General features: G+C 37.7%; 1 protein-coding gene across 7 annotated transcripts in view; it reads left to right on the top strand.

Moving 5' to 3' along the window:
* BLNK (B cell linker) overlaps positions 1-25,697 on the top strand; it is a 44,472-nt gene that overhangs the window by 15,897 nt on the left and 2,878 nt on the right. The window contains exons 3-22 of one of the 7 annotated variants that reach the window (XM_058840974.1): positions 3,236-3,292; positions 5,333-5,382; positions 6,321-6,361; positions 7,041-7,197; positions 8,353-8,522; positions 8,995-9,076; positions 9,819-9,899; positions 11,281-11,306; positions 11,832-11,863; positions 12,214-12,309; positions 13,035-13,077; positions 15,898-15,925; positions 16,220-16,292; positions 16,832-16,862; positions 17,841-17,883; positions 18,598-18,676; positions 19,103-19,134; positions 20,488-20,553; positions 22,516-22,592; positions 24,940-25,023. In XM_058840974.1, coding sequence (XP_058696957.1) covers positions 3,236-3,292; positions 5,333-5,382; positions 6,321-6,361; positions 7,041-7,197; positions 8,353-8,522; positions 8,995-9,076; positions 9,819-9,899; positions 11,281-11,306; positions 11,832-11,863; positions 12,214-12,309; positions 13,035-13,077; positions 15,898-15,925; positions 16,220-16,292; positions 16,832-16,862; positions 17,841-17,883; positions 18,598-18,676; positions 19,103-19,134; positions 20,488-20,553; positions 22,516-22,592; positions 24,940-25,023 — 1,348 coding nt within the window. Of the gene's footprint in view, positions 1-3,235; positions 3,293-5,332; positions 5,383-6,320; positions 6,362-7,040; positions 7,198-8,352; positions 8,523-8,994; positions 9,077-9,818; positions 9,900-11,280; positions 11,307-11,831; positions 11,864-12,213; positions 12,310-13,034; positions 13,078-15,897; positions 15,926-16,219; positions 16,293-16,831; positions 16,863-17,840; positions 17,884-18,597; positions 18,677-19,102; positions 19,135-20,487; positions 20,554-22,512; positions 22,593-24,939; positions 25,024-25,697 lie in introns of those variants that run through there. The other 6 variants (XM_058840973.1, XM_058840975.1, XM_058840977.1 and 3 more) reach the window with 6 other exon arrangements.

The raw sequence follows: 25,697 nt of genomic DNA, 5'->3' as shown, positions 1-25,697 counted from the left end.
CAGAAGCTGGGAAGGCTATCATTAACTGTCAAAGATTACTGCTATAGCACTGCAATTCTTTGATTCACTCAAGAACAAATATATATATATATATATATATAACAGAGCAGACTCATAAAAACTCAAAGTATGACTGCAGCACAAAGTTCACATGTTAGCTCTCCCAGTTATAAGAACACAAACCAAGGTATAAAAACATAATCATCTTTCTGATGTTACTGTGATTCATCTGAGTCAAAATAATCTTTTTTGCAGTTATGAAGATCAGAAATTTAGTTTCTAAAAATTTAAGTTTCTAATATTTGCACATGACTTCAAAGTTCAAGTCTCAAACCTAGCACATCATGAGACTTGTAATAAAAGCATGATTTGACAACACTGAGAAGGATATGTACAAGGGGTGCTAAGCTTTACAGAATTAGGGCTGGCTGTGTTCCTCCCTGTGCAACCTTTGGGGGCTTTTTGTTTGATTGTAGATGGTTTCTCTAAAAGATGGTTGGTTATCCAGTTGATCACTACTTCCATTTCAGTTAAAGGATTATTTTATTAAATGTCAAGGTTCCAAACATGACTAAAGCAGGAAAAATTTAATTTAAAATGGGCGTTGTGTAGCACAGATTCATCCATATGTTGAGAAAGAAAATTAAAATCAAATCTATTATAAGTAGAAATAATTTTAGAGAATTCAAATAGTGTACTTGCTTATCTGAACACTAAAGTTATCACCCAGATGTATGCTGTAAGCCTCTGCTACACAGATTGAAAAAATTATCAAATATTCATTAAATACATTAGATTTATTAGCAGTATTTGTTAAAACACTTCTAAAATCTGGATTGGCTCTTGATTATGTAGAAATGTAAAAGGTATTGCATCAAGACTTTTGCTCTCCAGTCTAGTTCATCTGTGGGGTGCAGGTGGGGAGGAATTAATCTGCTATCCCTGTGTGTCATAAAGGTCTGTGTAAAGCAGGCTGAACATCCTGCTAACAGGAAAGAAATAGGTTATTTTTTCATTGCTTATAAGTTCCTGTTTGTTCCCCATTCCAACTCCACATTTTCTGGCAGTAAAAATATTGGCTACTGCAGGATAGTTGTCACCTGCTTGCCCTTAATCACATGCACAAGTGTTTACAGCCCTGAGTCCCAGCTGCTGTGCAGATCACAGTGTCAAGGAGGATTATGTACTCAGGTGTAGAAGCAATGTGTAGCCAGCATTGTATAAACAATGAGAGCTGGGGGCATTTTTTTCATATTCACATCCTTGGTAATACAGAACAGGGAAGCAGAGAAATCATAGGTTTCATGATGTAGGATGGTTGCCTATGCTTGAAACACGCTGTAAAGACAGAGGACTCATCTGTACATCATAAGCTTCAAGCCTTTAGGCTCTGTTCAGTGGAATCCTGGCTCCACTGAAGTTGGTGTTAAAAGTCACACTGCACGTACAGCAAAGTCAGGGCTTCACCTAAAGTTTTGGTATGTGCTGACCTACTGTGTTGAATAAGAAACAAGAAGTTCAATTTATTCACCTTGTTGTAATATCACATCCTGCACAAAGCCATCAGAAATCATGTACTCATGTTTCTGACTGCACACTATCCAAATATGCCCATTTCTTGAACATTTGCCATGTGACCTGAAAAATGGAACAAAGATGCTTTACCCAGCTTTTTAGTTGGGTAAGCCTGCTTTACATTTGTGTGGTCCATTTTCCTATACCATTTATAGTTTAGGCAGTAACTTTAGGCAGAAAAATAGTTGTTGCATCATGAAATGTCTCTTCAATCTGCATGGCTCCAACTAAAAGACATTCACAATCAAACCCTTGGCAGAGGGAAAAGCAGTATTTTATGAACCAAACAGTGAGAGAAAGTACTAAAATCAAGCTGCACATTGTAAGAACATGTGTGATAGAGTAGTAATAATACCTTAAAAAAAAATCCCTTGCAGTTTATTTTTATCTTGTACAATTGCTGCATAATTCCAAATCTGTAACAAACTACTCCGCCAGGTCATGAGAACACAGTTCAGGAAAGGTTTATCTGTTCCCATCATACCTTTTGGCCCTCTGAAAAATGTTTCTGGCAAAGTTCAATTAATTTATTGTATAATCACAAGTGTGATGATCTAGTGCATGTAAAGCTAATACATGCTATGAATACTTAATCAAAAAAGATATCAATATCATTTTTGTAAAAACTATTAGGTTAAAATGGTTCCTAAGAAGGGAGTGGACTTTGTACAGACTTAACAATGCAAAAAGCAAAGGACTTTTGAAAACAGAGTTTTTAGGCATATCTGAAATGCTGAGGGAGTGAGCAGAAACACTAGTAGGGAAATGCACAAGTGGGAAAATTTAAGTGCTATATGTAAAGGTCTACTAATATGTATGTTTGGTTGTTTTTCTGGGTGTAGCCTGTAAAAAAACAAGTGTTTTTTTTGCTAGAGCAAAACACCCAGACCTCTGCTACAATCTATTTTAAAATTCTTCACTTAATGCAGAAAAACAAAAATGTGCTAGAAATTCGAAGAAATTAATATTTTCAGTTCCTACAGGGCCATATATGTTAGAAAAGTTAAGTACATGCCTAAATGTTTTGTTCGATCAAGCTCGGCATATTTCAGGGGGAAAATCTCAGAGTACATTGCTTTAAAATAGAAAAATTTATTCTCTGAAAAGTTGTTCCAAATTTCTGTATGCTGCATTCTATTCTTGTGTGAGAAGCATCTATAACCCATTATATGAAATGTCTCAAGTACTACCTGGCTATTTGTTGAAGCTCCAAAATATGTACTAGGATTAAATACATTTAAAATATGCATGCTCAGTTGAATGGCATTTGATTCTTCCAGTCCCTTCTCATTAACTTCAGGGAACAGGACAGAGTCAGTTGCCATTCTGCAAGGATCTGTGTGGACAATGAGGTCAGAGTTTGCAGTAGCTGGGTAACCACGCCTTGGCGTAGGATTGTCTTTTGAGCTTGTGTTGTGGTTTGCACACTGGGTAGAGTTCTGGCTCCTGTAAAGTGAAGCTCCAGCTGACTTCAGAAGAGCCTGGATTTCAGTTCTGGCACTCAGAAAATCATACTAATACTGTGGAAACTATTTTTAAGTGGATTTGAATTTTAGAATAAATAACATATTTTAAAAGATTCTATCAAATATAGATGTGGCTGTGAACTGTTTCAGCTCTGTGACAGAAACATTATTTCTTTTCTTCTGTTGATATTCAGGTTCCAAAATGAACAAGTGGCCTTAATTTGCAAAACTGGGAAAGATACTTGGGATCGGTATGCTATTCCATAGCTGCACCATAGCATGATAGGCTGCTTAGACACAGACCTCTGTTCTGTACCTCGTGTGCTTTCGTTATAATGTATTTACATTTTCTGCCAGGGCCATTGCCAGGATTTACAGGGGCTGGTACCAAGCGTGGAAGATTTCTGCTTAGCAGCTTAGAAATGTGTGATATTGCTTAAGCCATGTGCTTTATACCATGACCCAGACAGCTTCTTAATGTTGCCTCAGTTCCACTGTTTTCCAAGTCTCCACCATTTCCAAACAACTCATGGTAGACGTATTGCAAAATACATCTAGAGATCTTGGTCTTCCCTTCCTAAGACGTGAGATGAGCCCTGGCAGTGGCCCTGGGATTTTCTTTCTAACATGGCTGTGCTAACCTGGCCAGAAGACCAGAGCAGGGCTGTTGAGAATGCTTTTTAATTTAATGTTTGTACACTAAATTATATTACGCTTCAGGAAGTTAAAACCTCTGAGGAGACAGCTGTCCATTTTTAGTGTTGTTAGCCATGAACAAAGCCGGTTAACATTACGAAAATAATCTTGTTTTTTGTTTGGTTTGGGGGAATTGGGCTTTTTTGAGTTCTAACAATGCCCACACCATTTATTCATTGCTTCATGAATGTGCATGGGGTGTATTTGATGGCTATCTGAAAAACTCCATTAATTCCACTCAGAAGTACCCAAAGCATTTCTCAAAACAGACAGGAAAATTTGTAAGTTGATGTGGTAATGACAGCATACCACCACCCTGAGTAAAAGTGGTACCTGAACAATGATACCTAGGCAGCAAGCTCAGGACCTAAATATTGAGTGTCAAATTCTTGTGGTAAATTTGTAAATTTGTAAAATTGCTCAGAGACCCCCCCCCAAAAAAAAAAAATTAAACTCTTTGAGGATTTGGGTTTTTTTAATTATTTGCTTATTTTTCCAAATGAATTTGTTAGGACCTGACTGAAGAATGAGTGAAGTCATCAATTTAGTGGACAAAGCTTGAGGTCCATGGTGAGATCTCATCAGTGCTACGAGGAAGCTGTCAGACAATGTTCAAAAGTCACTTTAAAGAATAATTTTAGTGTCATTAATTATCTTAATGTTTTATCTGGCTACTAAAACCAAAGGGTTGTCATTTTTTCCCTCTGTAGAGGCATCAGTCTGGCCTGTGATGTCACACATGCACTGTTCATCTTGACTTTAAACCCAAATACTTCTCTTTCATTACAGGGTAGTGAAATAATTCAACTGACTGTAATTCAATGTCTTCTTTGGACAGCTGGAAGTTAGTAAGGAGGAGTATACATGAATACACACACACACATATATATATATGTATATATATATATATATGCGTTTGCACATATGTGTACTTCTGCTTGCTAGATATATATACGTGCACATATATATGAACCTACCTGTAGAACCAAAAAAGATCCTTTCAGTATTTCTACAAATTGTCTTTTGGTTCACTTGATATATGATGCCATTGTAACAGTTTTTACCAAAAAAAGGGACATAACATCATAAAATAATAAAAAGTAGAGTCTTTCACTGAGAGATCTTTTCACTGGTATACAGTTAAATATTAATCATCAAATAAAGTGCATGCAAAATTATAGTCCTAAAAATACAAATGGAGAGTGCTGCAGCACTTTCTTATGCCATAGTTTTAATAAAGCCTATGTGAACCTGAACAGATTTTCATCTTCCAGTAGATCATCATTTATCTCTGCCCCCGATCATATCTCCTTCTGGAAATGAAGAAGATGGGGGTTGAACAAGGAAGCTGTCCTTTCAACATATGTTCTTAGTGAAAAAAAATAATTAAAATACCAGATTCTATTTTACTATTTTATCAGTTTCTAGCTTTTCAAAGCATTCTTCTACAGCTATTTGCTAAGCATCTGTGATGGTAATCTGTATTTCTTTAGCTGCAGGTATCTTTTGTTATCAGCTTTTTAATGTGTCTGGCTAATGCTCCCTTCTAGTGAATGTTATTTATGAGATCATAATGTAATAATTATAATTTACAGGCTTAAAAAAAAGCCACCACCAAGTCTACCACGAAGAGATTATGCTTCAGGTAAGGCTGTATTAATGTAAATTTAAACTGCATGTCTGTGTTAATTTTCTATCTCTATGCCTAACAGTATTTCAGTTATACATTGCCTCATAATTTGCTTTTAATGAGAGAACAGGGTACCATTATCAACAATTCTAAAGGTAGTTCACGCCTCTGAAATGAAAGGCAAGAAAAAAATGATGAATTGTGCCAGCATGAAGAGTAGCAAGTAACCACTCTTTCAAAATCAGTCTTAATCAGAGTTCTGTATCTAGGCTGCTGTAAAAATGGAGGATAATTTGCATCCAGTCCCTCCTTACAGAAACTGTGAAAGCAGATACAGAAGAAATTGAACAAATGCATCATTACAGATTTAAAATCTTAATTAATGTAATGATGATATCATTAATTATCTTAAAGGTAGACCTCTACCTGCTTATCATACAGCACTGTCCACAAACTAGATCATGGCTATTTTTACAAGTTAACAGCCATCTTGTTAAGAAGAAAGAAGGACAGAGTTTGGAAGTTACCAGGTAACTGCTCCCTATTTGACTTTAATACTTGTAATTAGTGTGCTGGTTTGGCACTTTAACCAACAAGAAGGTAAAGGGCCCTGAGGTCAGCAAGAGTTCCATTATCTAGAAATTGTCACCCCTACTTAAAAATGAGATGCATTAGCATGACATTGTGGGTAAAGTGCATGCTCTACTGTTCAGACCATGCAGAGTTTGTCATTTTCTAATGCTTTTCCAACAGTTCTGAAATAATTTGTCAAAAATAAGCAAGAAGGCATTTAATTTATTATTCTGTCCAAACCAGGTGTGTTGCTCAGAACTGTTTGGAAATTTTGCTCATTCTTTTTTAACTGAATATAAGTATAGAATGAAAAACCAATCTAAGATAAACATTTATAGTCACTATTACATCTCCTTAAGTAACTCTAATGTTTGGTTTAGAACACGCAGACAATGAAGAGGAACAATGGTCAGATGATTTTGTAAGTACATATTTTGGGCTAGTAGGAGGTTACTGTGGCAAAAAATCATCACAAGAAATAATAATGAAAGTTTCTTTTTAAATTATCTACTTGTGGTTCAACTAAATACTATTGAAATGTTACATTAATTTTTACATCAGATTAATTCACAAGTAGCCGCTGATTTTTAGCTGCCTCAATTTTTTTACATTCAACTTAGAAATACTTTCAGAAGCACAGTCAATGGTAGCTATCAATGCTAAGGTTTTTGGATAAATAAGCACATGGCATCAATTTGAAGGACTTCCTAAACTCAACAATCATTTCATAAATCAGTAAGAGGTTTTATTTGGGGCAGGAAGGGTGGGAGGAGTAAGGAGAGGAAAGCCACTTCTTACTAAAAATGAGAACTTCTGCTAAGATTTTAGAAAACATTAGAGTGAAGCAATTCATGGCTGTCAGCCATGTAAAGTAACGGTGCAACTGTCAGCCTGAAGTGACCACTTTCCCTCTGGAGTCAGATCTGGAGTACCCTTTTAACAGAAAAGGGAGAGGAAGTGACAACACACTTCAAGGGATCACATCACTAAAAGGGAATATGATGTGTCTGTTCAAGGGTACATTGTTGTAAGTCTGTCATCATACTTGTGCAAGGATATTTGTATTATAGACTGCTATGAGATAAGTTCTGTCTTTCTAGGACAGTGATTATGAAAATCCAGATGACCACTCTGACTCTGAGATGTATGTGGTCCCCAGTGAAGAGAATCCTGATGACAGCTATGAGCCACCTCCAAGTGAGAAGGAGAAAAAGAAGATTCCCTCTGCATTCCCTATTTCTAGGGGTGAATATGCAGGTAGCTATGGAATAATCATGTCAATAGTCATGATCAACTATGTCACCTTGATAAATGCATTTTGATCAGTAACAGAAGAGAAGAGACCTCACATGCACTAATCTGTCCTTTCCTCAAGAGTTTGCTTTTAATTCTGATACTCAGTTCTTAAGCATTCAGAGGAATGATTTTTTTTATTACAGCATGAAATAGGTTAGTATTGCTAGTAGTGATGTTTGTAATTATAATACAGTATGTCCTAGAGACTTTGATAGATATCTACAAATGACAAAATTCAAGCAAAAATATGGGAGATACTGTTAACTTGGGCCTCCAAATTAATTCACATATATTGATGATGCAGGAATTCCTATTAAAGATGAGGTACATAAGACTAGGCAGGTTCCTTCTTAATCCTCTCTGTTTCTCCAATCATTATTCCCAAAGCAGTAAAACAGTACCCCAAATATTCACTCCTTATTGTCCTTCAAAATTGGTACTAAGGATGATAAATATCCTGAAAAACAGGACAGGATCGAGATTTTGTTTACATCAGACCAGTATAAAGGGATTTTTTTTCTTACTGATTTGATTCTTTTCAATCATGGATAGGTTGCATTGATGTGAATGAAAGTTAGTTTCAGTTAGATGAAGATTTGAGACATGGAGAAAAGAAACATTGACATGATGTTTGCCTTCATTTTTGTATGATACCAGACAGTTACTGGTTGTGGAATATTCATCGAAGTGTTAAAATACCACATCTGTACTCACAGAAGTTTATCAGCCTGCGTGTTCTTTGGAAAGGGAGGGACATGTTAAAATGACATGCCAGAGAGCCTGGCATCATTCATGTTCCAGTCCCACCCAGTGCTGTTTTTCTCATGTCTCATATGTACTACACCACCCAGCCACCACCTTTTCCCCAGGGAGTTAAACAGTTCTTCATACAAGAGTCGGTGTGGAGGCACCCTCTGCACCCTGATACAGAGGGCTGGCTGCTGCCCTGAGCAATGAAATAGGACCTGTTTACACACAAGCCTCAGCATCAAGTCCAGGTCTGCCATTTGACCTGTGCTGCAGCCACAGCAAAGACTTTTGCACAAGCAGTAGGAGAAACTGAAGAGACTAATGTGTAATTTTTACTAAAATTGTTGTTTTCTACCAAACTAAAAGACAATCGCACCAGTCACCAGCAGCTTCCTCCTATCAACAAACCTCTCCCAAATACACCCAGTCCAGCCATGTCCAGACCAAAGAAACCATGTGTGCCATCCATGCCGTTGCCATCTCCTGCTGCAAAACCAAAAGTGCCACCAAAGCCTAAGGAGTGCAGTGATGATGAGGTAAGGTTTACAGATATATTTATTTTAACCCTGTAAATGTGATAGCAATGCCATGGTCTGGTCTCTTTCTTGGCCTCTATAGTACAAATCATCTTGTACATCACTAACAGTGACTGCAAGTATCAGACTAATTCCTAGGGGATATATGCCTGCTTTGAATATCAGGCAGGCTATTTAGACCATGGCATAGCTCCTGATCATTCGTAACAAGCTGTAAGCAAACGGGAGAGAGTAACTTCAAAGGCTACTCCAAGATCAGAGGGAAGGGAGGGCTTCCACACACCACTGGAATAATTTTATAAAGGGTTTTCAAAATCTTTGGGATTCCCTTCCACATAGGATGATAAATGTGTGAAATAGGAGTCACTGGGAAATGGAAACTATTCTAAACTGCTACCAGGGCTTCAATCCAAACAGTTTGTTGACATGATGGAGGTTTAACTGATAGATTTTTGTCCTGCCTTTCTCATAGGATAACTACATTGTGCCAGTGGACAATGATGATGATAACTATATTGAACCCACAGAAAGCAGCATGTCACTTCCTACAAGATGTGAGTTTTAATCATTTAATCTTATTGCTTTATTAGGAATAATAGTGAAAAACATGGGTCAAATTAATATCTGTTTCTAGGGTTCAAAGAGTGGAGATGCAGCTATTAAAGACATTACAACCTGCAAAATGGCAGTTGGCTCCTCTGGCTTATGACAAGGCCAAGGAAAATTATTTTTAACTTTATTGAAAGACATGTTTAATTTCTGCCTCTCTCACTCAGCTATTTCAAAGTCCAGCCCTTGTACAACCAGGGGGTTTTTCATGACATTAGACCTGCCTTCTCATCCAAGGAAGCAGTAGCCTTAAAATTCTCTGTTTGCTGAAGTGTTTCAGGAGAAGAACAAGCATTTTTAGATATTTTGTAGATAGACTTTGCTTTTATTTTCAGGTTTCTTTAATCTCCCTGTATATCTATTTAGCTAGAGAATGAAACTACTACAGCCAGAAGGTGAAAAACAAACAAAGAGTACGTAGTTCTGCTCTCTGAAGTTACTGACAGTATCTTCAGAAAGGCTGGAATACTGAATAATATTTCTCTTTTAAAGTGAGAGCTGCTTTTTGGCTCAGTTGATTTATTCAAGGTCACACAAAAGGTTGTCATTAGGACCTACTTAATATTCATTCTTATTGTATATATGTTACATTTTTAGTTTGTTAACAGATGTGTATATATATAAAAATATATATGTGTGTATACATGCACAAATGTATATATGTACATTAATAAAATATGGTTTTAGCACCTGTGAACAGATTTATGAAGACAACAAAGCCAGCCCCCCCTATTTCTCCAAAGCCTTCTCTTACTTCTAATATGCAAGGTATGTGGAGCTTGCATCGCTGTTAGAATGAAATAATGTAAGACTGTGGAATACTAAATTATGCCTAATGTATTCACACCACTAACACTATGACATAGAAAGTAAAACAAAAATATGTTCCCCTTTTTCTATGTTGTAGCAGTTGTTTTGTCTAGCTTGAATAGTAAATCCATTGTAAGAATGAATAAAACTAGAGCAAGTTATTTGGCCCAAATTATTTTTAGTATTTTGCTCTAGTGGAGGAACACAAATGGATCAATACAGGAAAAAGAATTATAGGACTCAGTATTTCACCACAAGAATCAAGACCCTTAGACCGTTCGAGTTAGCCATCTTCTCTACAAGCTGCATGGCCTTCTATAACTGTGTTCCCGTTGAGGTTCTGTGAAGAGCAGTTTATTTGGGAAAAAAAAAACAAAATAAGAGGAATCCCATTTACTTCTTTAAGTTCAGATATTCTTATTTAATCTCTCTCTGCCAATTTAGAATTGTTTTGCATCCTCACTGTCTCATTAATTGCTTGCGTGTGACCTTTCCAGACATGACACAGTTCTTTAAAAAGCTTTGCATATTCATTAGCAATGTGTTTAGCTTTAAAGTCACAAACTACAACTCGTAAACTAACACTTTATAAATTACTTAAGATTTCATGAGTTATTTTCGAGACATTTTTAAAATGTCCTTTTCAATCTCAGCCTTTCTGTAAATCAGTGTCGAGCAACAACCAGCTCCTGGCAGATGTTACTAAAAAATAAAACGTCTCCCCCTTGTGGGAGCTGGGACACTCAGACACGGTAAAGTGATGAAATCTGACATGAAATTTACTGAAATAGGATTCTATTTTCATTGAAGAAACTGGGCATGGATAAAGATGCTGGTGTTTTTTTCTTTTAAGATCTATGAATTGAAATATACTTGTGGGTCTGAACTCAGGAAGGGATGTTGGCCATGCAGATGAGCCAGTTTGTGTAACTGACCTCCCTGAGTCAAGGAAAGGCTAAGTGCTAGTGCAGGTGTGATAATGCATTTTTTCCAAACTGACCCAGATTTGCACAACACAAGCTTTTCTCTTGCTTGCAGTGGGGAGGGAAGGAGAAGAAAACCAAAAAAAAATAAAAAGGTTTTGCAGTGGGAGGAAACTTGATTAATACAGTGACTGTATATCTAAATTCCTGTGACTTCACCTGAAGTTCCCACTAGAATACAGGGGTGTTGCTGCTCCAGGGTTTTAGTGGCAGATTCAAATCCTGAGCAGATTCTCCAAGTTATTTTTCCAGAGTCAGAAGTATGACTGATATTCATATCAGCTTTTATGGTAGCATGCAGTATGTTTTTAAACAAGGCACTAAAGAATGCTTTTTATTTCTTCCCTGTCCTACAGAAGTCTATGAGGTTCCTGAAGAAGAGGTGAGGCCTTTCTATAGTATGACTCCCATTGCCCTCAGGCAGGGTACAAATGTGATTGTGAGAAAAGATTAACAGTCTTTCAAAAGGGAAAACTGGGAACAGATCTCTTCCTGCACTTAAGGCTTTCTGACACTGCCTTTCAGAAAAGCTGGCAAACCATTTTAAAAGAGTAAATGGGAAGGGGAAAGTTTCCCAGTCCTCTGTGATAGTGATCCAATCTGTGAAGCAGCAGCCTAAGGGAATATTTTACAGAAGCAGAGCTGCAGCAGAGGAGCAATGACAGTTCTGACACAGTAATTTTTTTCCCATTTGCTGGTACTGACATAACATATGGCCAAAGCAGATTTACTGATGTTGAGTTCTTGCCTCTCCCATCCTAATGTAGATTTTCAGACAGAGCTCTAGTAGAAATCTGTATCACAATGCAAAAATAATATCTTGATGTGGTAACATAAATAGGATCATACATATTTATTTTATGGAATCAAAAAGTGACCAAAATATTCATTGCATTTTGTCTTACAGGAAAAACCATCACCACCACCACCAGTAGCCAGGTAACCCATTGCTGTGAATGTTTGTGCATTATTTAAAACTGTCAGAAAATATATTTTCTCATCTACATACTACATGTCTGATAATTCTTTCTTTAGAAGAAATACAGTAACAGAAGTAAAAAATACATATAGTAAATATCTCTTCAGATTGTCTACACAAATATTATCAACCATTTCTATGTTACTTTCAATAACCCAAATGTAATACCTTAAGAAATATTTAGGAAATTAAGAAATACTCTTAAGGTTACTTTCTAGCATTTTGAGGGAGTAGGGGAGAAGAGAGGTTTTCTTTGTATTCACTGTTGTTAAATGTAATTTTCCTTTCTTAATTCATGATTCATTACTAGGTTCACCAAGCCACTCATGTTTATGCCTGCTCAGAATACAGAGCAATCCCATATGCACAGCATGACCAGAGAGTCCCCAAAGCAGGATACTTCCAGGTAAGTTAACAGCAGCTGAGATCAATACGAAATATTAGCAGAGAAATAATTTTCTTCTCTCTAATGTGTAGCCTTCAGACAGTCCTGACAATTGTCAGGGCATTCAAATAGCTCTCATTGCTTTGTGGACTTCTGTATTCAAGCCAGTTTGCCAAATGGATATTATTTCCTGAAATACCCCTTCAGAGACCCAATACAGGGATAAAATATCTCTGCAAGCCAGTTTAAGGTTCTATTAGCCATCTCTGCACCCTTGCAAATTAGATGTTTTTGCAGTTGTACAAGACTGCATATAAAGAAACTGTGTTCAGTAAATCCATGATTTATATTCCAGGTCTCTGGAGAAAAAAGGAAAAATGATACTTGAGTGTGCAGCCTTATTCACTCCTGTGTCCCCAGAAGCATTGAAACCTTCTTTGTAACCCCTGCCTCCTCTCTAGGTCATTATTTTACACAGTATGTTATATGCCCCCAGAAGGAGGCACACAATACTCTGTGTATGAGGGTGTTTGGTAGGTCCTGTGCATGTTCACAGAGGTCTAGGACAGAAGCTGTTCTAGACTAGTTCCACACCAAGGGCACAGCACCACTACAACCACTGTGTGCAGAGCTGAAATCAAATCCATTTACTGCAGACTTCCTTCCCTTTAGATATTAAAAAGCATCTCTGAGCAAATTAAATAAATAAATAAATCCTACTCATCATTACTTATTGTATTTTTCAGAAATATTTTGCCTCTCCCCAGAAGTCGTCTTCATCCAAAACCAGTGAGTAATTAATGGGGCACTCTAAAAGAACATGTTAAACTTAGTCCTGTGTTTTATATATAATTAGATGGATTATCCATTTACTATCTAGATGACTGAATGTCAGATTCATCCAATTGTTGTTGTTGCTATTAATCTTTTGGACAAAAGAGCATTATATATCTGAATTGATCAAGAAAAGGTTCAAATGTTTTAAGGAATATATGTCTCAGTCCACAAAAATAATTTCTTCTACTAAAAAAATACCAGTTGTACTTCAGGAACCTTACTTTAAGTAGCAAAGGATGATTTTGCCCAATCTGAAGCACTTTTGCTTGACCCTCATTCCTCTCAGATAGTGAATGATTAATCCTTTCTGAAAATGGAAACCATCTAAAATGTCAGACTGAGTAGTCTGAGTAACCAATATCACTAGAAAATGCAGTCCTTGAAGGACTAATTACAAGCCTTGGGTCCTAAGGCTGTGTTTCAGCCAGTCCTCTTCTCCCTCTGCTCTTATCCTTTCCACTGTGCTGGTTTTTTTTTTGAAGCAAACTATTTGGAAACTTTTCCAACTGCAGAAATGAGCAAAGTGAATCATAAAAGATTCTTTTTCAGCCAGTATAGCTCCATAAATTGATCTGCACCATAGCTCTACTCACAGCTGTGCTACCTTGAGAGGGTCTGCATGAGGAGCCAGTTATCAAGAACAGAGCAACGTAACTGTGTGAGCACCTGTGCCAAAAGCTACATGCTCAGACCCTGCCCCAGCCCTATGCTCACAATTGTCCCTAAGAAATAATCTTATAGATAATAAATATAAGAAATAATCAATAACTATATAGAGAAATTAGACACTTAAAACTAGGAATTTGGGGTCATGTAATAGGATTAGATGTTATGGTAACACAGTGCAGGTGGTATATGAGCACTTCATAGTCCTCAGCCTTTAAATTTCTTATGTTCCAAGCAGTTCGTACATCATCAGCATTTTAGTTTCCCTTCCACCTCATCACGAAGTTATTCCCATTTAGATCTATATCCTGTGGGATTCTGAACAATTCCTAAGCAGTGCCAAATTTGGGATTTCTCTTTAATGAAATAGTTTGATTTCTCAGTTTTTCTTACCAATACAAGAAAAAAATGTTGCATCTGAATGTTGGACAGAAATTCCACTGTCTGATCAGCACTAAGAATACTGCTTCACAACAGACTCGAGTGCCAGACTGCAGCTGAAACCTCTCCATTAATGCATTTTCAGAGCTTACATCTGAGATGGATATCATCCTAGCTTTGCAGAGAATGAAAATAGACTATCCTTTAGCTGGAGCCACACACTGAGTGAGGTACAGGTCCAAGATGAAGCTCCCAGACAAACACGCCTCTGTATCATGGGTGTATTCAGCTCCTGGGTGCTTGCAGTTCACCAGTTTGTCACAAGAGTCAGCCTAGGAAAGTTACCCAGTGCAGTCCAAATTTTGGGGTCTTTGTCTTGTAAGTGGCAGCCTTTACAGTTTTAAACATACATATGGTAATGAGCATGGTGTTTGTCCAGTGCTCTGTTGTTCCTTTCCATCCCTGGCTACAGCCATTGACAAAGCCCAAACAATAACTGAAACATCTGCTAACTGCTCCCATTCAATCTGCTGTCAGCACTAACCAGCACTGATGGTGTGCACAGAACTGTAACCCTTGTTCCACTCAAAGGCCTGAGCTGGCTGGGAGAAAAATGTTGCCAAGTCTCATTTCCCCAACTGCTGGGTGATGGATTATACCTCTCCAGCCAGAGAATGGATGCATTTGTCACTAACATTAGTGAAAAGCCATTAGCTGGGTAGATGAAGACAGACTAATAACTGGTGCCTCTGAACGATACTTATCAGATGGGAGTCTTGATTCCCTATAAGTCAATACATGGGAGCCAAAATTAAGCATCTCCAAAAGAAGCCAGCAAATTAGGTGGATTGCTTCAATTCTAGCATGGTGTCAAGAGAGTCAACTCAGTTTCCTCCATTCAGTGGAAGATTGGTTTTAGTATATTCAAATCTGCTGGAAAATTTCTGTGTTTCAGGTCAGAAATTAACCATGAACTAAAAGGTCTCACTACAAAAAAAAGGCCAAATTTTCTCAATACTTACTACACGCAGTCTCAAGGTTATTAGAAAGTTCAAAATGTGATGGTTACTTAAATTTTTTGAAATGACATTGTGAAAGTATTCTGGATACTGTATGTCTTCTGTACAAATACTTCTTTTAAAATTACTACAAATACCAAAACCATATTGATTATTCATGCAGTTCTCACTGAATAATCAAAGACTCATTCAGGCTGAGAAGCACGTCCAAGATCAAGTTCCAACTGTTAATCCAGCACCACCATATTCACCACTAAACCATGTCACTAAGTGCCACATCCACATGGCTTTTGAGCACTTCCAAGGATGGTGATTCCACCACTTCCCTGGATAGCCCATTCCATGCCTGACCACCCTTTCAGTGAAAAAATTTTTTCTAATATCTTATCTAAACCTCTCCTGGTGCAGCATAAGGCCATTTCCTCTTGTAGTGTCACTTGTTACCTGGGAGAAAAGGCGGATACCCTCCTTTTAGGTACTTGTAGAGAGCAATACGGCCCCCCTGAGCCTCCTTTTCTCCAGGCTAAACATCAGCTCCCTCAGACACTCCACATAAGACTTGTGCTTCAGGTCCCTTCACCAGCCTTGTTGCCCTTCTCTGTTCCATCACCTCTATGTCCTTGTGGTAGTGAAGGACTTAAAACTGAACACAGTATTTCCTTTTTTAATTCCTTCATATCAAATCTAACCTATTTTTTCATTACAGGACCATGAAGCAAACAACAATGATGAAAGTAAGTATTCAGATGAAACCACAGCAATATGAGGGGGACTAATGTGCCACCAGTTACCATAATACAGAATGCAGTGTAGTGTGTCAGTGTAAATTTTATCTGTACAGTCAGCAATAAGCAAGAAGTGTTACTGAACTGCTATCTTGCATAATCAGACTGAAAACATGTTAAGAAAAAATTAAACCAGTGGATCTTTTTTACCTTTATTGCATTAACACTAAAATGGCAATGAGGAAAATCCACTGTTCAGATACAGCTCACATTGCATACTAAGTATGTTGCTTGCATCTCTAGGTCAGAGGTTCAATAACACACAAGAATCCAGATTTCCCACCGGAGCAACTCCATCTCCATTACCAAGGGGCCTGTGAGTAAAAAATTATGAAAATACTTCTTTGATGGGGATGGGTTTAATAGGTGTATTAGGAGCTAATTCCTATCCTTGCCTATAGCAATTAGAATTCAGGAATATTTATTCTTGTTCCTGAAAGATATCCTGACTAGGTATTTTGTTATTCTGTTGTATGCCAAGTGGCCTTGCCCTTCACTGCCTACCACTGATGGCAGATGCTGGCTGCCTTGTCTGATTAAGTCCCATATTGCAGCACTAGCACATGCAAGCATGGAAATGTAGAAAGCTTTCACCAAGTTCTCCTGCCCTGCCTAAGTCATGTTAAGTATTAGACAGAGTTGTAGCTTCCTTGTGTAAGTACCTTTACTGAGTGCCTACATTGCATCTAACACCCTCATTCCTTTTTTATTCTTGTTTGTTTCTCATTGCTGCAAGTATCCAATGAATCCCATTTTGGACAGAAATACCCTGAGAACCAATGAAAGTGATGCTTAGTTGCTAAATGAATCCACATATCTGCTAAGTAACCATATTCTTTTTCCTCCAAACTTCAGCAAGAAAACTTCTAATGCAGTAACTTCACCAGTAAGTTGACCTGTAATTGCATAATCAACCAAAATTTTTATTAGATTTTTAGTTTATTGTAAAATTTGTGTCATGGGTTTGGGTACAAGATAAATGAAAAAAATACTAGGGGGAAAGAGTTGTAAAGACAGGAAGTATTAGGGTGCTATTATGTGAATGAAGATCAGTGATCTTTCTGCTCAAGCAGAAAAATATTTTGATCAAAGCAATGTTTGAATTCAATGTTTTAGGATCTAACAGTAAACACAGTGCATGAACTGAATAAATGAGAAATAAATGGAAACACACACAATTAAGAAGTATTCCCAGAATGTACATGGCTGCCTATGGGGAACATGAGTTTATTGGAAGTGATAGCTCAAGAAGAATGTAGGATTTTTACCAGAATTTGTCTGAGGTTTTTCAGTAAGTATTTTGTCATTGGAAAAATATCCCAAAACTTCTTGTGGCAGAAAGTAAGAAGACTGGTTGAAATTTTCAAAGAAAGTAATTTGAAAAATGTTTCAAAGCTGGCAGTTTGTTATCATTGTTTCAAAATGAAAATAAAAAAAAAACAAAAAAACTTGAAGATTGGTTCCAGTTTTACTGTGAGCTTAACTGACAGTTTAACTTTCAGTAAACAGAAATGTGTTCAGATATTTGTGTGCATAGCTCAATAAGGGTGAAAATCAAATTTTGATTTGCAAGTATTTGGGATAGACTTTTCACTTTTGGGCCTGAGATAAGAATGAACCATCTAGATTTCACTTTTTCTGCATCTATTTATACCCACAAACTGAGATTCTTTCCAAATCTCCTTTGCAAAATCCCAGACTTTTAGGTCCTACAACTAGGGGCTCTTCAGATTGGCTATGTCCCTGCCTCCTAATTCTTCCAGGATGTTGTCAGTTTAAACTATTTTACAAAAAGTATAAATGATAAACATTTGCTGTGCAAGTGACATGCCACTTAATACCTGGCTGTCCTCTTTTACTGCAGAAACCGTGTTTACCTTCCAGAGAGAACTTGACTGCAAATGAAGGTAAATTACAGCCACTACTGTGAAAAAGTTGACATTTATCTGAATTTATTTTTTTTTAACTGAAAACATGAAGCAAACATCACATTCAACTTACTGTAGGTTTTTGAGGGGTGTTTGGTTTTAGCAGTTTCAAACTGGATCTGGGCAGCCTTAGTTGCACTGAATTTCATTGTTCTCTAAAAGCAGTCACAGTAGAACTGCTGAGGTTACTGGCGGGGTAACGTAGGACAGAAATGGACCAGCAGTGTGCCCATGTAGCCCTGTAAGTGGAGAAGGGGGAAGGGAGGGACGGGTTCTGAACTCAGCCAGAGCCATCTCTCACGGAACTGACTCCTGGCAAGAGCCAGTCCCTGGCACAGACAGGAAATCCATCCCGTCCTGTCTCTGTGTCTGGGTGAGGCGGTGGCTCCTCCAGGCAAGGCTCAGCAGGAGCTGCTGCCTCGCTCCAGGCTGGGATCTCTGGCCAGCCCAGCCCCTGCAGGCAGCCGGCCCCAGCGCACGCCCCCCGTGCCCCACCGAGCCCTGCAAGCATCCATAGCACAGATATTAGAATTACTTAACAAAAAAAGCAGTGCCGTGGCAGGCTGCCACGTAAGGAAAAACACCCAAATTTATAGTATAAGAAACCCTTCCTCATCTACTGGGAGTCCCTAATCTGGGATAATGTATTTCTGAAGAAATCTTGACTCTGCCGTTTCTTTTCCCAAACTACAGAAAAACCTACGGCACCAGAACGACGGCGCAGTTCCAACCAGGAACTGCCACTTCCCCCACTTCCAAGTGGTGCCCAAAAGTAAGATCCCTTTCCATCCTCTTGAATATTTCAGTGCACTAGCTGTGAGAGCCTCAAAGGGGAGAAAGAACTCTTTTCACTGGAGCTTTCGTGTTACTTTTTCAGACCTGAGATTCCTGAAGCCTCACAGTAGCAAAAAAATAAAACATGGCAAATGAATGCATACAAATACTATAACCATCACCAAAAAGCATGAGGGGATATAATCTGTAATAAGGTGATAGAGATTTAAAACATACATTTAAATTTCTGCTAGTGGGATATAATTTTCTTTAAATACCTGAATCAGAACCATGTTTCTCAATGAACAAATGGGTGAGATGGAACACATTCTACCACTGCTTGCTTCAAATACTCCATTTTCATATTATCAGGACTGGGTGCGTGCCCTCAGACCTTTCTGTAATCTCTCAACATTTATTTCAGGCCTATGCTCCAAAAGTCCTCAATTCTGCCAAGTAAGTATAATTCAGTTTTTGAATTAAAATATTATTAACTTGTCATTTCAAATTAATATTTGAATTAAAATTATTTCAAAATACCTTGCATATTAATTAATTTGGAATTCATGTATCTCTGTAATGCATACAAAGAGGAGGTCAAGTATCCAGGATCTTAGCTCAACTAGTAAAATTAAGGGAGTATCTCAGGATTATTGATGGAAAATGGCTGCTTCATGTAAATTTATGAATACTGGAAATTTCTAGCAAAGGCAGTTTGGGTCATTTCCCATCATAATAAAGATTCCATCAATCTTCCTTCTCACAGAAGAATCCTAAATATTACATTTCTGGGCTGCTACAGGCTTCTGTTGTCTAGAAGACAGAGAAATTATTATTGCATTCAATTTGTTCTTTTTCTACAGAAGGAAAAAAGAAGAAAGTTCTTTCATAATAGCAATAAAATATATTCATAGCAATAACATATATTCATAATAGCAAATGCTAAAGCTCCTATCTAAGTAGTGCTTTCCAAATATGGACTTTGTTTCAGTTCAGTTAAAAACAAATTAGGTAATATGTATATAAACCCTCTTTGTACAGAAGTGTAAATTAGATTTAACATTTTTCTAGTTGCTTGTTAGCAGACATTTGTCTGACCTTCCTGTAAGCCCTTTACTGTATATAATCAGTCTCAATGTATCTTTCACACTGTATATAGATGCTGAAAATGGCCATCTATGTAGAAATCTACATTTGGTGTAGCTTAAACTTACATGATATTATTAGTGTATCCCTGTTCCTGGAAACATTTGCTTGATGCATGGTGCAATTATATCTCCTGTGCTGAGGAAGTATGATATGGTTCACATTAATGTTCTTGACTGATGCACTAAAGTTTGTCTGCTCTGTCACACAGCTGATGTGCTTCAACTTGAAGCATAAATTCTTACTGCTCCCGGAACTGTAACTATTCTTCAAGAACATCTGGTGCTAAATGATGCTCTGATTAGTAAACTTTCTTTAGCATAATCTTATTCTGTGCCAGGTCCAATAATAACTTTATAATACATACCATTGGTCCCACAACCACTAATGTCCGTTCAGCATAACCTGCCATCTCTTCTTTGTCCCCATAAAAGCCTAGAGCTAACTTCCCTTTCCATCATTAAAAGTATTTATTTCCCATATGGCACAGTATCAAATACTCCTTTGAAGTCCAGATTAATTGTCACATCCCCTCTTTGCAGAACTCTGTTATTTTAGAGAGCTGTAACATTTTATCTACTTGGCTAAGATTCAGATTTTTCTCTTGCTAGTTGCACCTTTACTTCCAAATCTTGATGTTATTTCCTTCAAATTCTCTCCTAGGACCTTGTGTTCTGTGGAATCAGACAAAAAGCCCTGCAGATGCTCAAGTCACTTTTTCCACTTTAGGTATAGCAATTATGTTTGACATTCTTTAATCATTTGGTACCATCCTGACTTGAAAATTACATCAAGTAACTGTTACCACCCCTGAATTTCATGTGCCAGTTTTTAAAATCTCCTGGGTAAAGTTTATCTGCACCCATCAGTTCAATTGTACTAAAATTATTTAAGCTCTGCTTCCAATTTGATTGTGGATATTTCCATTTCTGTGCCAGAATTTCTATTTTTTAGTACCTAGATTATCTTTAAAATCAATTAAATTCTTATTGTATAAAGCCCCATCACCCTTTACTTTTTTACACACAGACAAGGCATCTTTCTTGACTTCTTTTAATATCCTTTTGCCAAGTCTAATTCACTAATCTGACTAATTTCTAGCAGTTCTTGCTTTAGTCATCTGTTGCAATCGTTCCTCCCGATGGGACCCCTCTGTCCCACCCCCCGTGGTGAGAGCCCCTCTCATCTCAGGGCACAGGCGGCAGAGGGGGTCCTGGAGTGGATACAACACGGACTCAAAGTATCTGGACACAGGAGGCTCAAACTTGCTGGAATAATCCCGGGTTTATTGTCTGTCCTCCATCCGGGGCAAGAGAGAGACCCAAATGCTCTGGGTCTTATCTCTTATACCAGGGGGCAGGGGTGATTAGGGGATGCAGGGAGGTCACAGCCAATAGGAAGGGGGAAGGGAAAGAAGGTTTTCAGGTAGGAACTAACATTACACAAACCAGAGATGAGTTTTACCCTTGGGAGATACCAAGATTTTTTAGATGCACTACAACAGTCATCTAATCTACTTTCAACTGGAGCTTTAACAGCTGGTCAGTCAAAATTTTACAGAAAAAAACAAAATCGATAATATTGAATAGCCTTCTTCAGGTGATTATTAATTCATTGAGAGCTGGAACTGCTCCCTACAATGTCTCCCCTCCACTTGGAATGCAGCTTCCAGACAGTTCCATCTTTACTGCAAAAGTTCTAAATGTACAATTGTCTTTGAGCTCTCCAGTCCAACTGAATTCTTTAATTCTGGTCACTGTATGGTCTTCTCTAACATTCTTACTGCTTTCTAAACCAGTATCTAAGTCAGCATTTTATTAGTGGAGATTTGACAATGCAATCTGCAGGGGCACCATATCCAGAAAGGGTAACATTTATTTTCCCCAATAAGTAGAAAACACAGGAAAAAACCCTCCCATAATAACAAAATAAGTATCACTCAACTTTCTACGATGATCTTCTCTAGTATACTGATTTGCAGCCAGCTGTGTTCACAAGTACCTATAGCAGCCACCTACACTCTTGGGCCAGATTCTGTTTTACCAGAAAGCAATAATCCATACTTCTTTCATCATATCATTACTATGCAACACTACTCATACATTTCACTTCTGATTTCTTAAACTCTTCCATCTGTATTTCATCCCTAGTAACTATTTCCAATGATGCTTGTTATTCCAATTAAGCATTATAATGTTTTCTATTAATTCTGCTTCTCCATTTAGCTGCCTGGACTATTTGCACATGCATACAAACAATTCAGGTAGTCTAAAGTGGTGAAAAATGATCTTTGAAATAAATTCATTTTCTGGACTCACTCACCTGTAAGACTGCTTCTCACACTGGACTGAAAATTAATTGCATCTTGCATTTTCTTACCTACTGCTACATTCACTCACTCTGGTGATGGAAGAGGTTTTTTCCTGTATTCTGAGTCTAGTTCTGGCTAATAACCAAACTGTTATCCAAACTGGTTTTCTCTTCACAAGCAAGGCTACCCCTTTGGGCAGGCAAATATCCCAGCACTTAATATAGGCTCCATGCATTTCCAGTAGAAAGCTTTCCTGAGTGATATCAAAGGTCAAGTGTTTCCAGATCTTCCACAAAGTCCTTGTAAAAAAACCAATTTCTTACATCATAACAAGCATACTTAGAAAACTTATACATGTTGTTCTTTCTGTTTTCTAGAAGTGCCAGAAGCTGCAAACCGTTCTTTGGGTGCTTCCCCTCCCAGGAGCACTTCATCTATTTCAAATTCTGCAGACCAGGTATAATATTAGCTAAATTCATATTACGGAAATCTCCATATCCTTTATTTTAAAATAGTATTTCTACCCCTACCCCTTTCCAAAAGAAAATGGCACTCCTTTTGTGGAGTGTTCTATGCCCCCTTTTGCAATGAGGCTTTTCCCTAGCACAAACAATCTGAATGTTAGCTTTCGTTAAAATATGCTCAGAACACATAGCATAGGAGAGGTTTAACAAACTGTAGAAAAATGTGTCAATAATATTATATTAAATATTGGCACTCTACCAATCACAGCTTTAGTTTCATGTTTTCCTGACTCTTCAGTTCATCCTTTCAACATGACTGAAATAAGGAAATCTGTGGTGATGTACTTAAGTCTAGTCTTGGATATAGATTGCTGTAAAGAGTTTTTAATCACATCCTTTTTTAAACCTTATACCTGTACAAATTGTGTACAGGAAAAAAACTGCATTAAGCAAATAGAATGATGCTGCAGCACCTCCACCGCATGTTTTTGTCTCTCCCAAGTCCAACTTCCTTCAGTTCCTTTCAAAAGATCTCTTCTCATTACAGTTAATGTTGTCAGTTTTATGGCCAATTCTTTTTTTTTTTTTATGTGTTTTGTTGCAACATTAAGCTTTGAATGATCTAAGCAAATGCAAGGTTATTTTCATTTCAGTGCTATTCCCCTTACTCTCATTTTGGATGAAGGGAGAGTACAAAATGCAGAAAGCCATTCTTACAAGCCTAGTAGTCACAAACAAGGTAAAAATAGTTCTGTTGAGTGTAAAACAAAGGCTCTATCATGCAGACCCAGTAACAGTAAATGTTCTAAAGTCTGACATGACAAAGATAATACAACAGTGTAGAACACAAAGGATTTGAAGTTCTGGAAAAATTTTAACTGTATGTCACACTAGATATTTATTATAAAAATTCCTTTCAAATAAACAATCCAGAAAAGTCTACATAGTAAACAGCTTGTACCAATTACATTTGCCATTTTTATGTAACAGCCATGGGCACTAACAGAACTTAATAAAAGATCCCTTTAGTTAGGAAAAAATTTAGCTGTTAGTGTTATTTTCCCAGCAATTATATACAGTGGTATAATTTGCTGTAGCATCCTGCACAATACAGGTGCTCACAGATGTCATTCCTTCCCATGGCATTCACTCTTTGCTTGGTTCCCACCCAAATGTTGGCAGCAGCTGTCTGCTCTACATCATAGGCCACAGATAGTGGTAGAAGAAAGGTCTGGGGCCATGGATTCCTTTTTCTGTTGAATAAAGATTTGTTCACTGGACTCATTCTCTGTGTGGGCAAGTACCTTTCATATATGCAGTCCTCTCACCCTTTCTTTTTCCAATGAATAGTGTGACTGGAGAAATACTTGGAAAATTTTTGAAGGTAAAATTACATGTTATGGCTTGAGCCAGTCAAAGAATTTAGTGCAATGCTCCCAAAATTGAGGTTCTGCTCTCTCCTCATTGCCTGCCCCCTTCCCAGCTTCTCTGGTGCTCCATTCTGATCCTGTAGTGGGTTGAGCCAAGTCATTAAACTGAGAGAAAGCCAGCTTGGCAGTCAAACACAAAAAAAGACAAAACAAAAAAGGAAAGTTTTGGGATTTTTCTGCAAGATTAATAAAGTGAATTATCTCACCATGCGATCAAATGAGCAACAAAATGAGCACAAAGGAGAAGCCAAGACATTCCCTCTCTGGCAGCAATAAGTCAAGTTAGACCAGCTCAGTTATAATGTGCAACCTTCAGTCTATTTTGTACAGAGGTGAAAAAGTGTGTGTGAAAATTAATTTTATCATTAAGCTTATTACTGTAAATCTGGAACAAAACTTATCCAATCTTCATTCTGTCCAGGTGGAGACAATCATGTTTGTGTTCACAAACAGCATTAAGTATATGGGAAACTTCCTTTCCAAAGCTTAGACACCCACCAAATCCAAACACCTTGCGCCCAAACTGAGCAGCATTTAAATTATTAATGATCTGTATATTCCTCAACATTCCTCAACATTTATTCCTCTTAAAATTCTACTGGAACAGCTTCAGTCTTTAAAACTATCCTACAGTTGAACCTGACTGCTTTCCTCAGGGCATCCCCTCTTTGTCATTTATCAGCCTTCTATCACAAATCTGTTACCAGTGTTTTGGCATGCCAGTTTTTCTTTGCCCTACTGCTATCCAACTAAAACTGTGAACTTCTGGCAAAGACTTTTTTAAATTCTGTGTTTTCTGCATTTTAGTTCTTTATAGTTGTCATTATTTAGCAGTAACTCCCCTACAGGCCATATTCTTTATTATTACCATTGTTATTTTAGAGGTGAAACACTGTTCCTCTCTTTTTAGGATGCTGGTGTTCACAGTAAAGCATGGTATGCTGCTGCCTGTGATAGAAAAATGGCAGAAGATGCACTGTACCGATCCAACAAGGTAGGTCACTTTCAAAGAATGTCTGTTTTATAGGGAAAAAAACCTCAAACTTCAAATTTAAAAAAACTAAAAAGACAACCAGAAGTATTCAAAGAGCATCAGTTGCTTTGTGAACAGGTCAGAACTGCTGTGTCATGCAAGTACTGTCAAACCTGGAATTACTGTGATGACATTAGTTAAAGCTGGCTTTCATTGCAACATAAAGTTGCATTAGTGTAACTCAAAGACCAAAGCACTGCAGAGAAAGCTATTACAGACTAGAGAGCTGAGGAAGATCTTACAGCTCATGCACACCCCTTGGAGGAAGTGCAAAGCCCAGTGGCTTTTAAGTGGTCTCCACCACTGTCCAATGGCTCGTGTGAAAACTGCTATTTGGAAAGGTCGGTGTTGCTATGCACTTTGACATAGCAACACCATGCATTTAGGTATTTGGAGAATTTGAATTCTCTCAACTATACTTAGTACAAAATCTGGTGTCACAGGAGGGAAGAGGAGCTCGTGGAGTTGCATCCTCAGCATCAAGTACATTTCCATTCTTGCCGGAGCAGGATAAAGGGGCAGAGCATGGGGCTATGACCAGGTGAAGGCTACTGTGAATGAGCACAGGGCTACACTGTCAGGAATGCAGGTGCTTGACTGTGGTGAACTCCTTTTTACAGCTCTGGAGAAATGGT

The sequence above is a fragment of the Poecile atricapillus genome, chromosome 6, assembly GCF_030490865.1.
Source record: "Poecile atricapillus isolate bPoeAtr1 chromosome 6, bPoeAtr1.hap1, whole genome shotgun sequence".
Taxonomy (NCBI): Eukaryota; Metazoa; Chordata; class Aves; order Passeriformes; family Paridae; genus Poecile; species Poecile atricapillus.
Note: the sequence above shows the minus strand (reverse complement) of the source record. Positions and strands in the feature narration are given on the sequence as shown.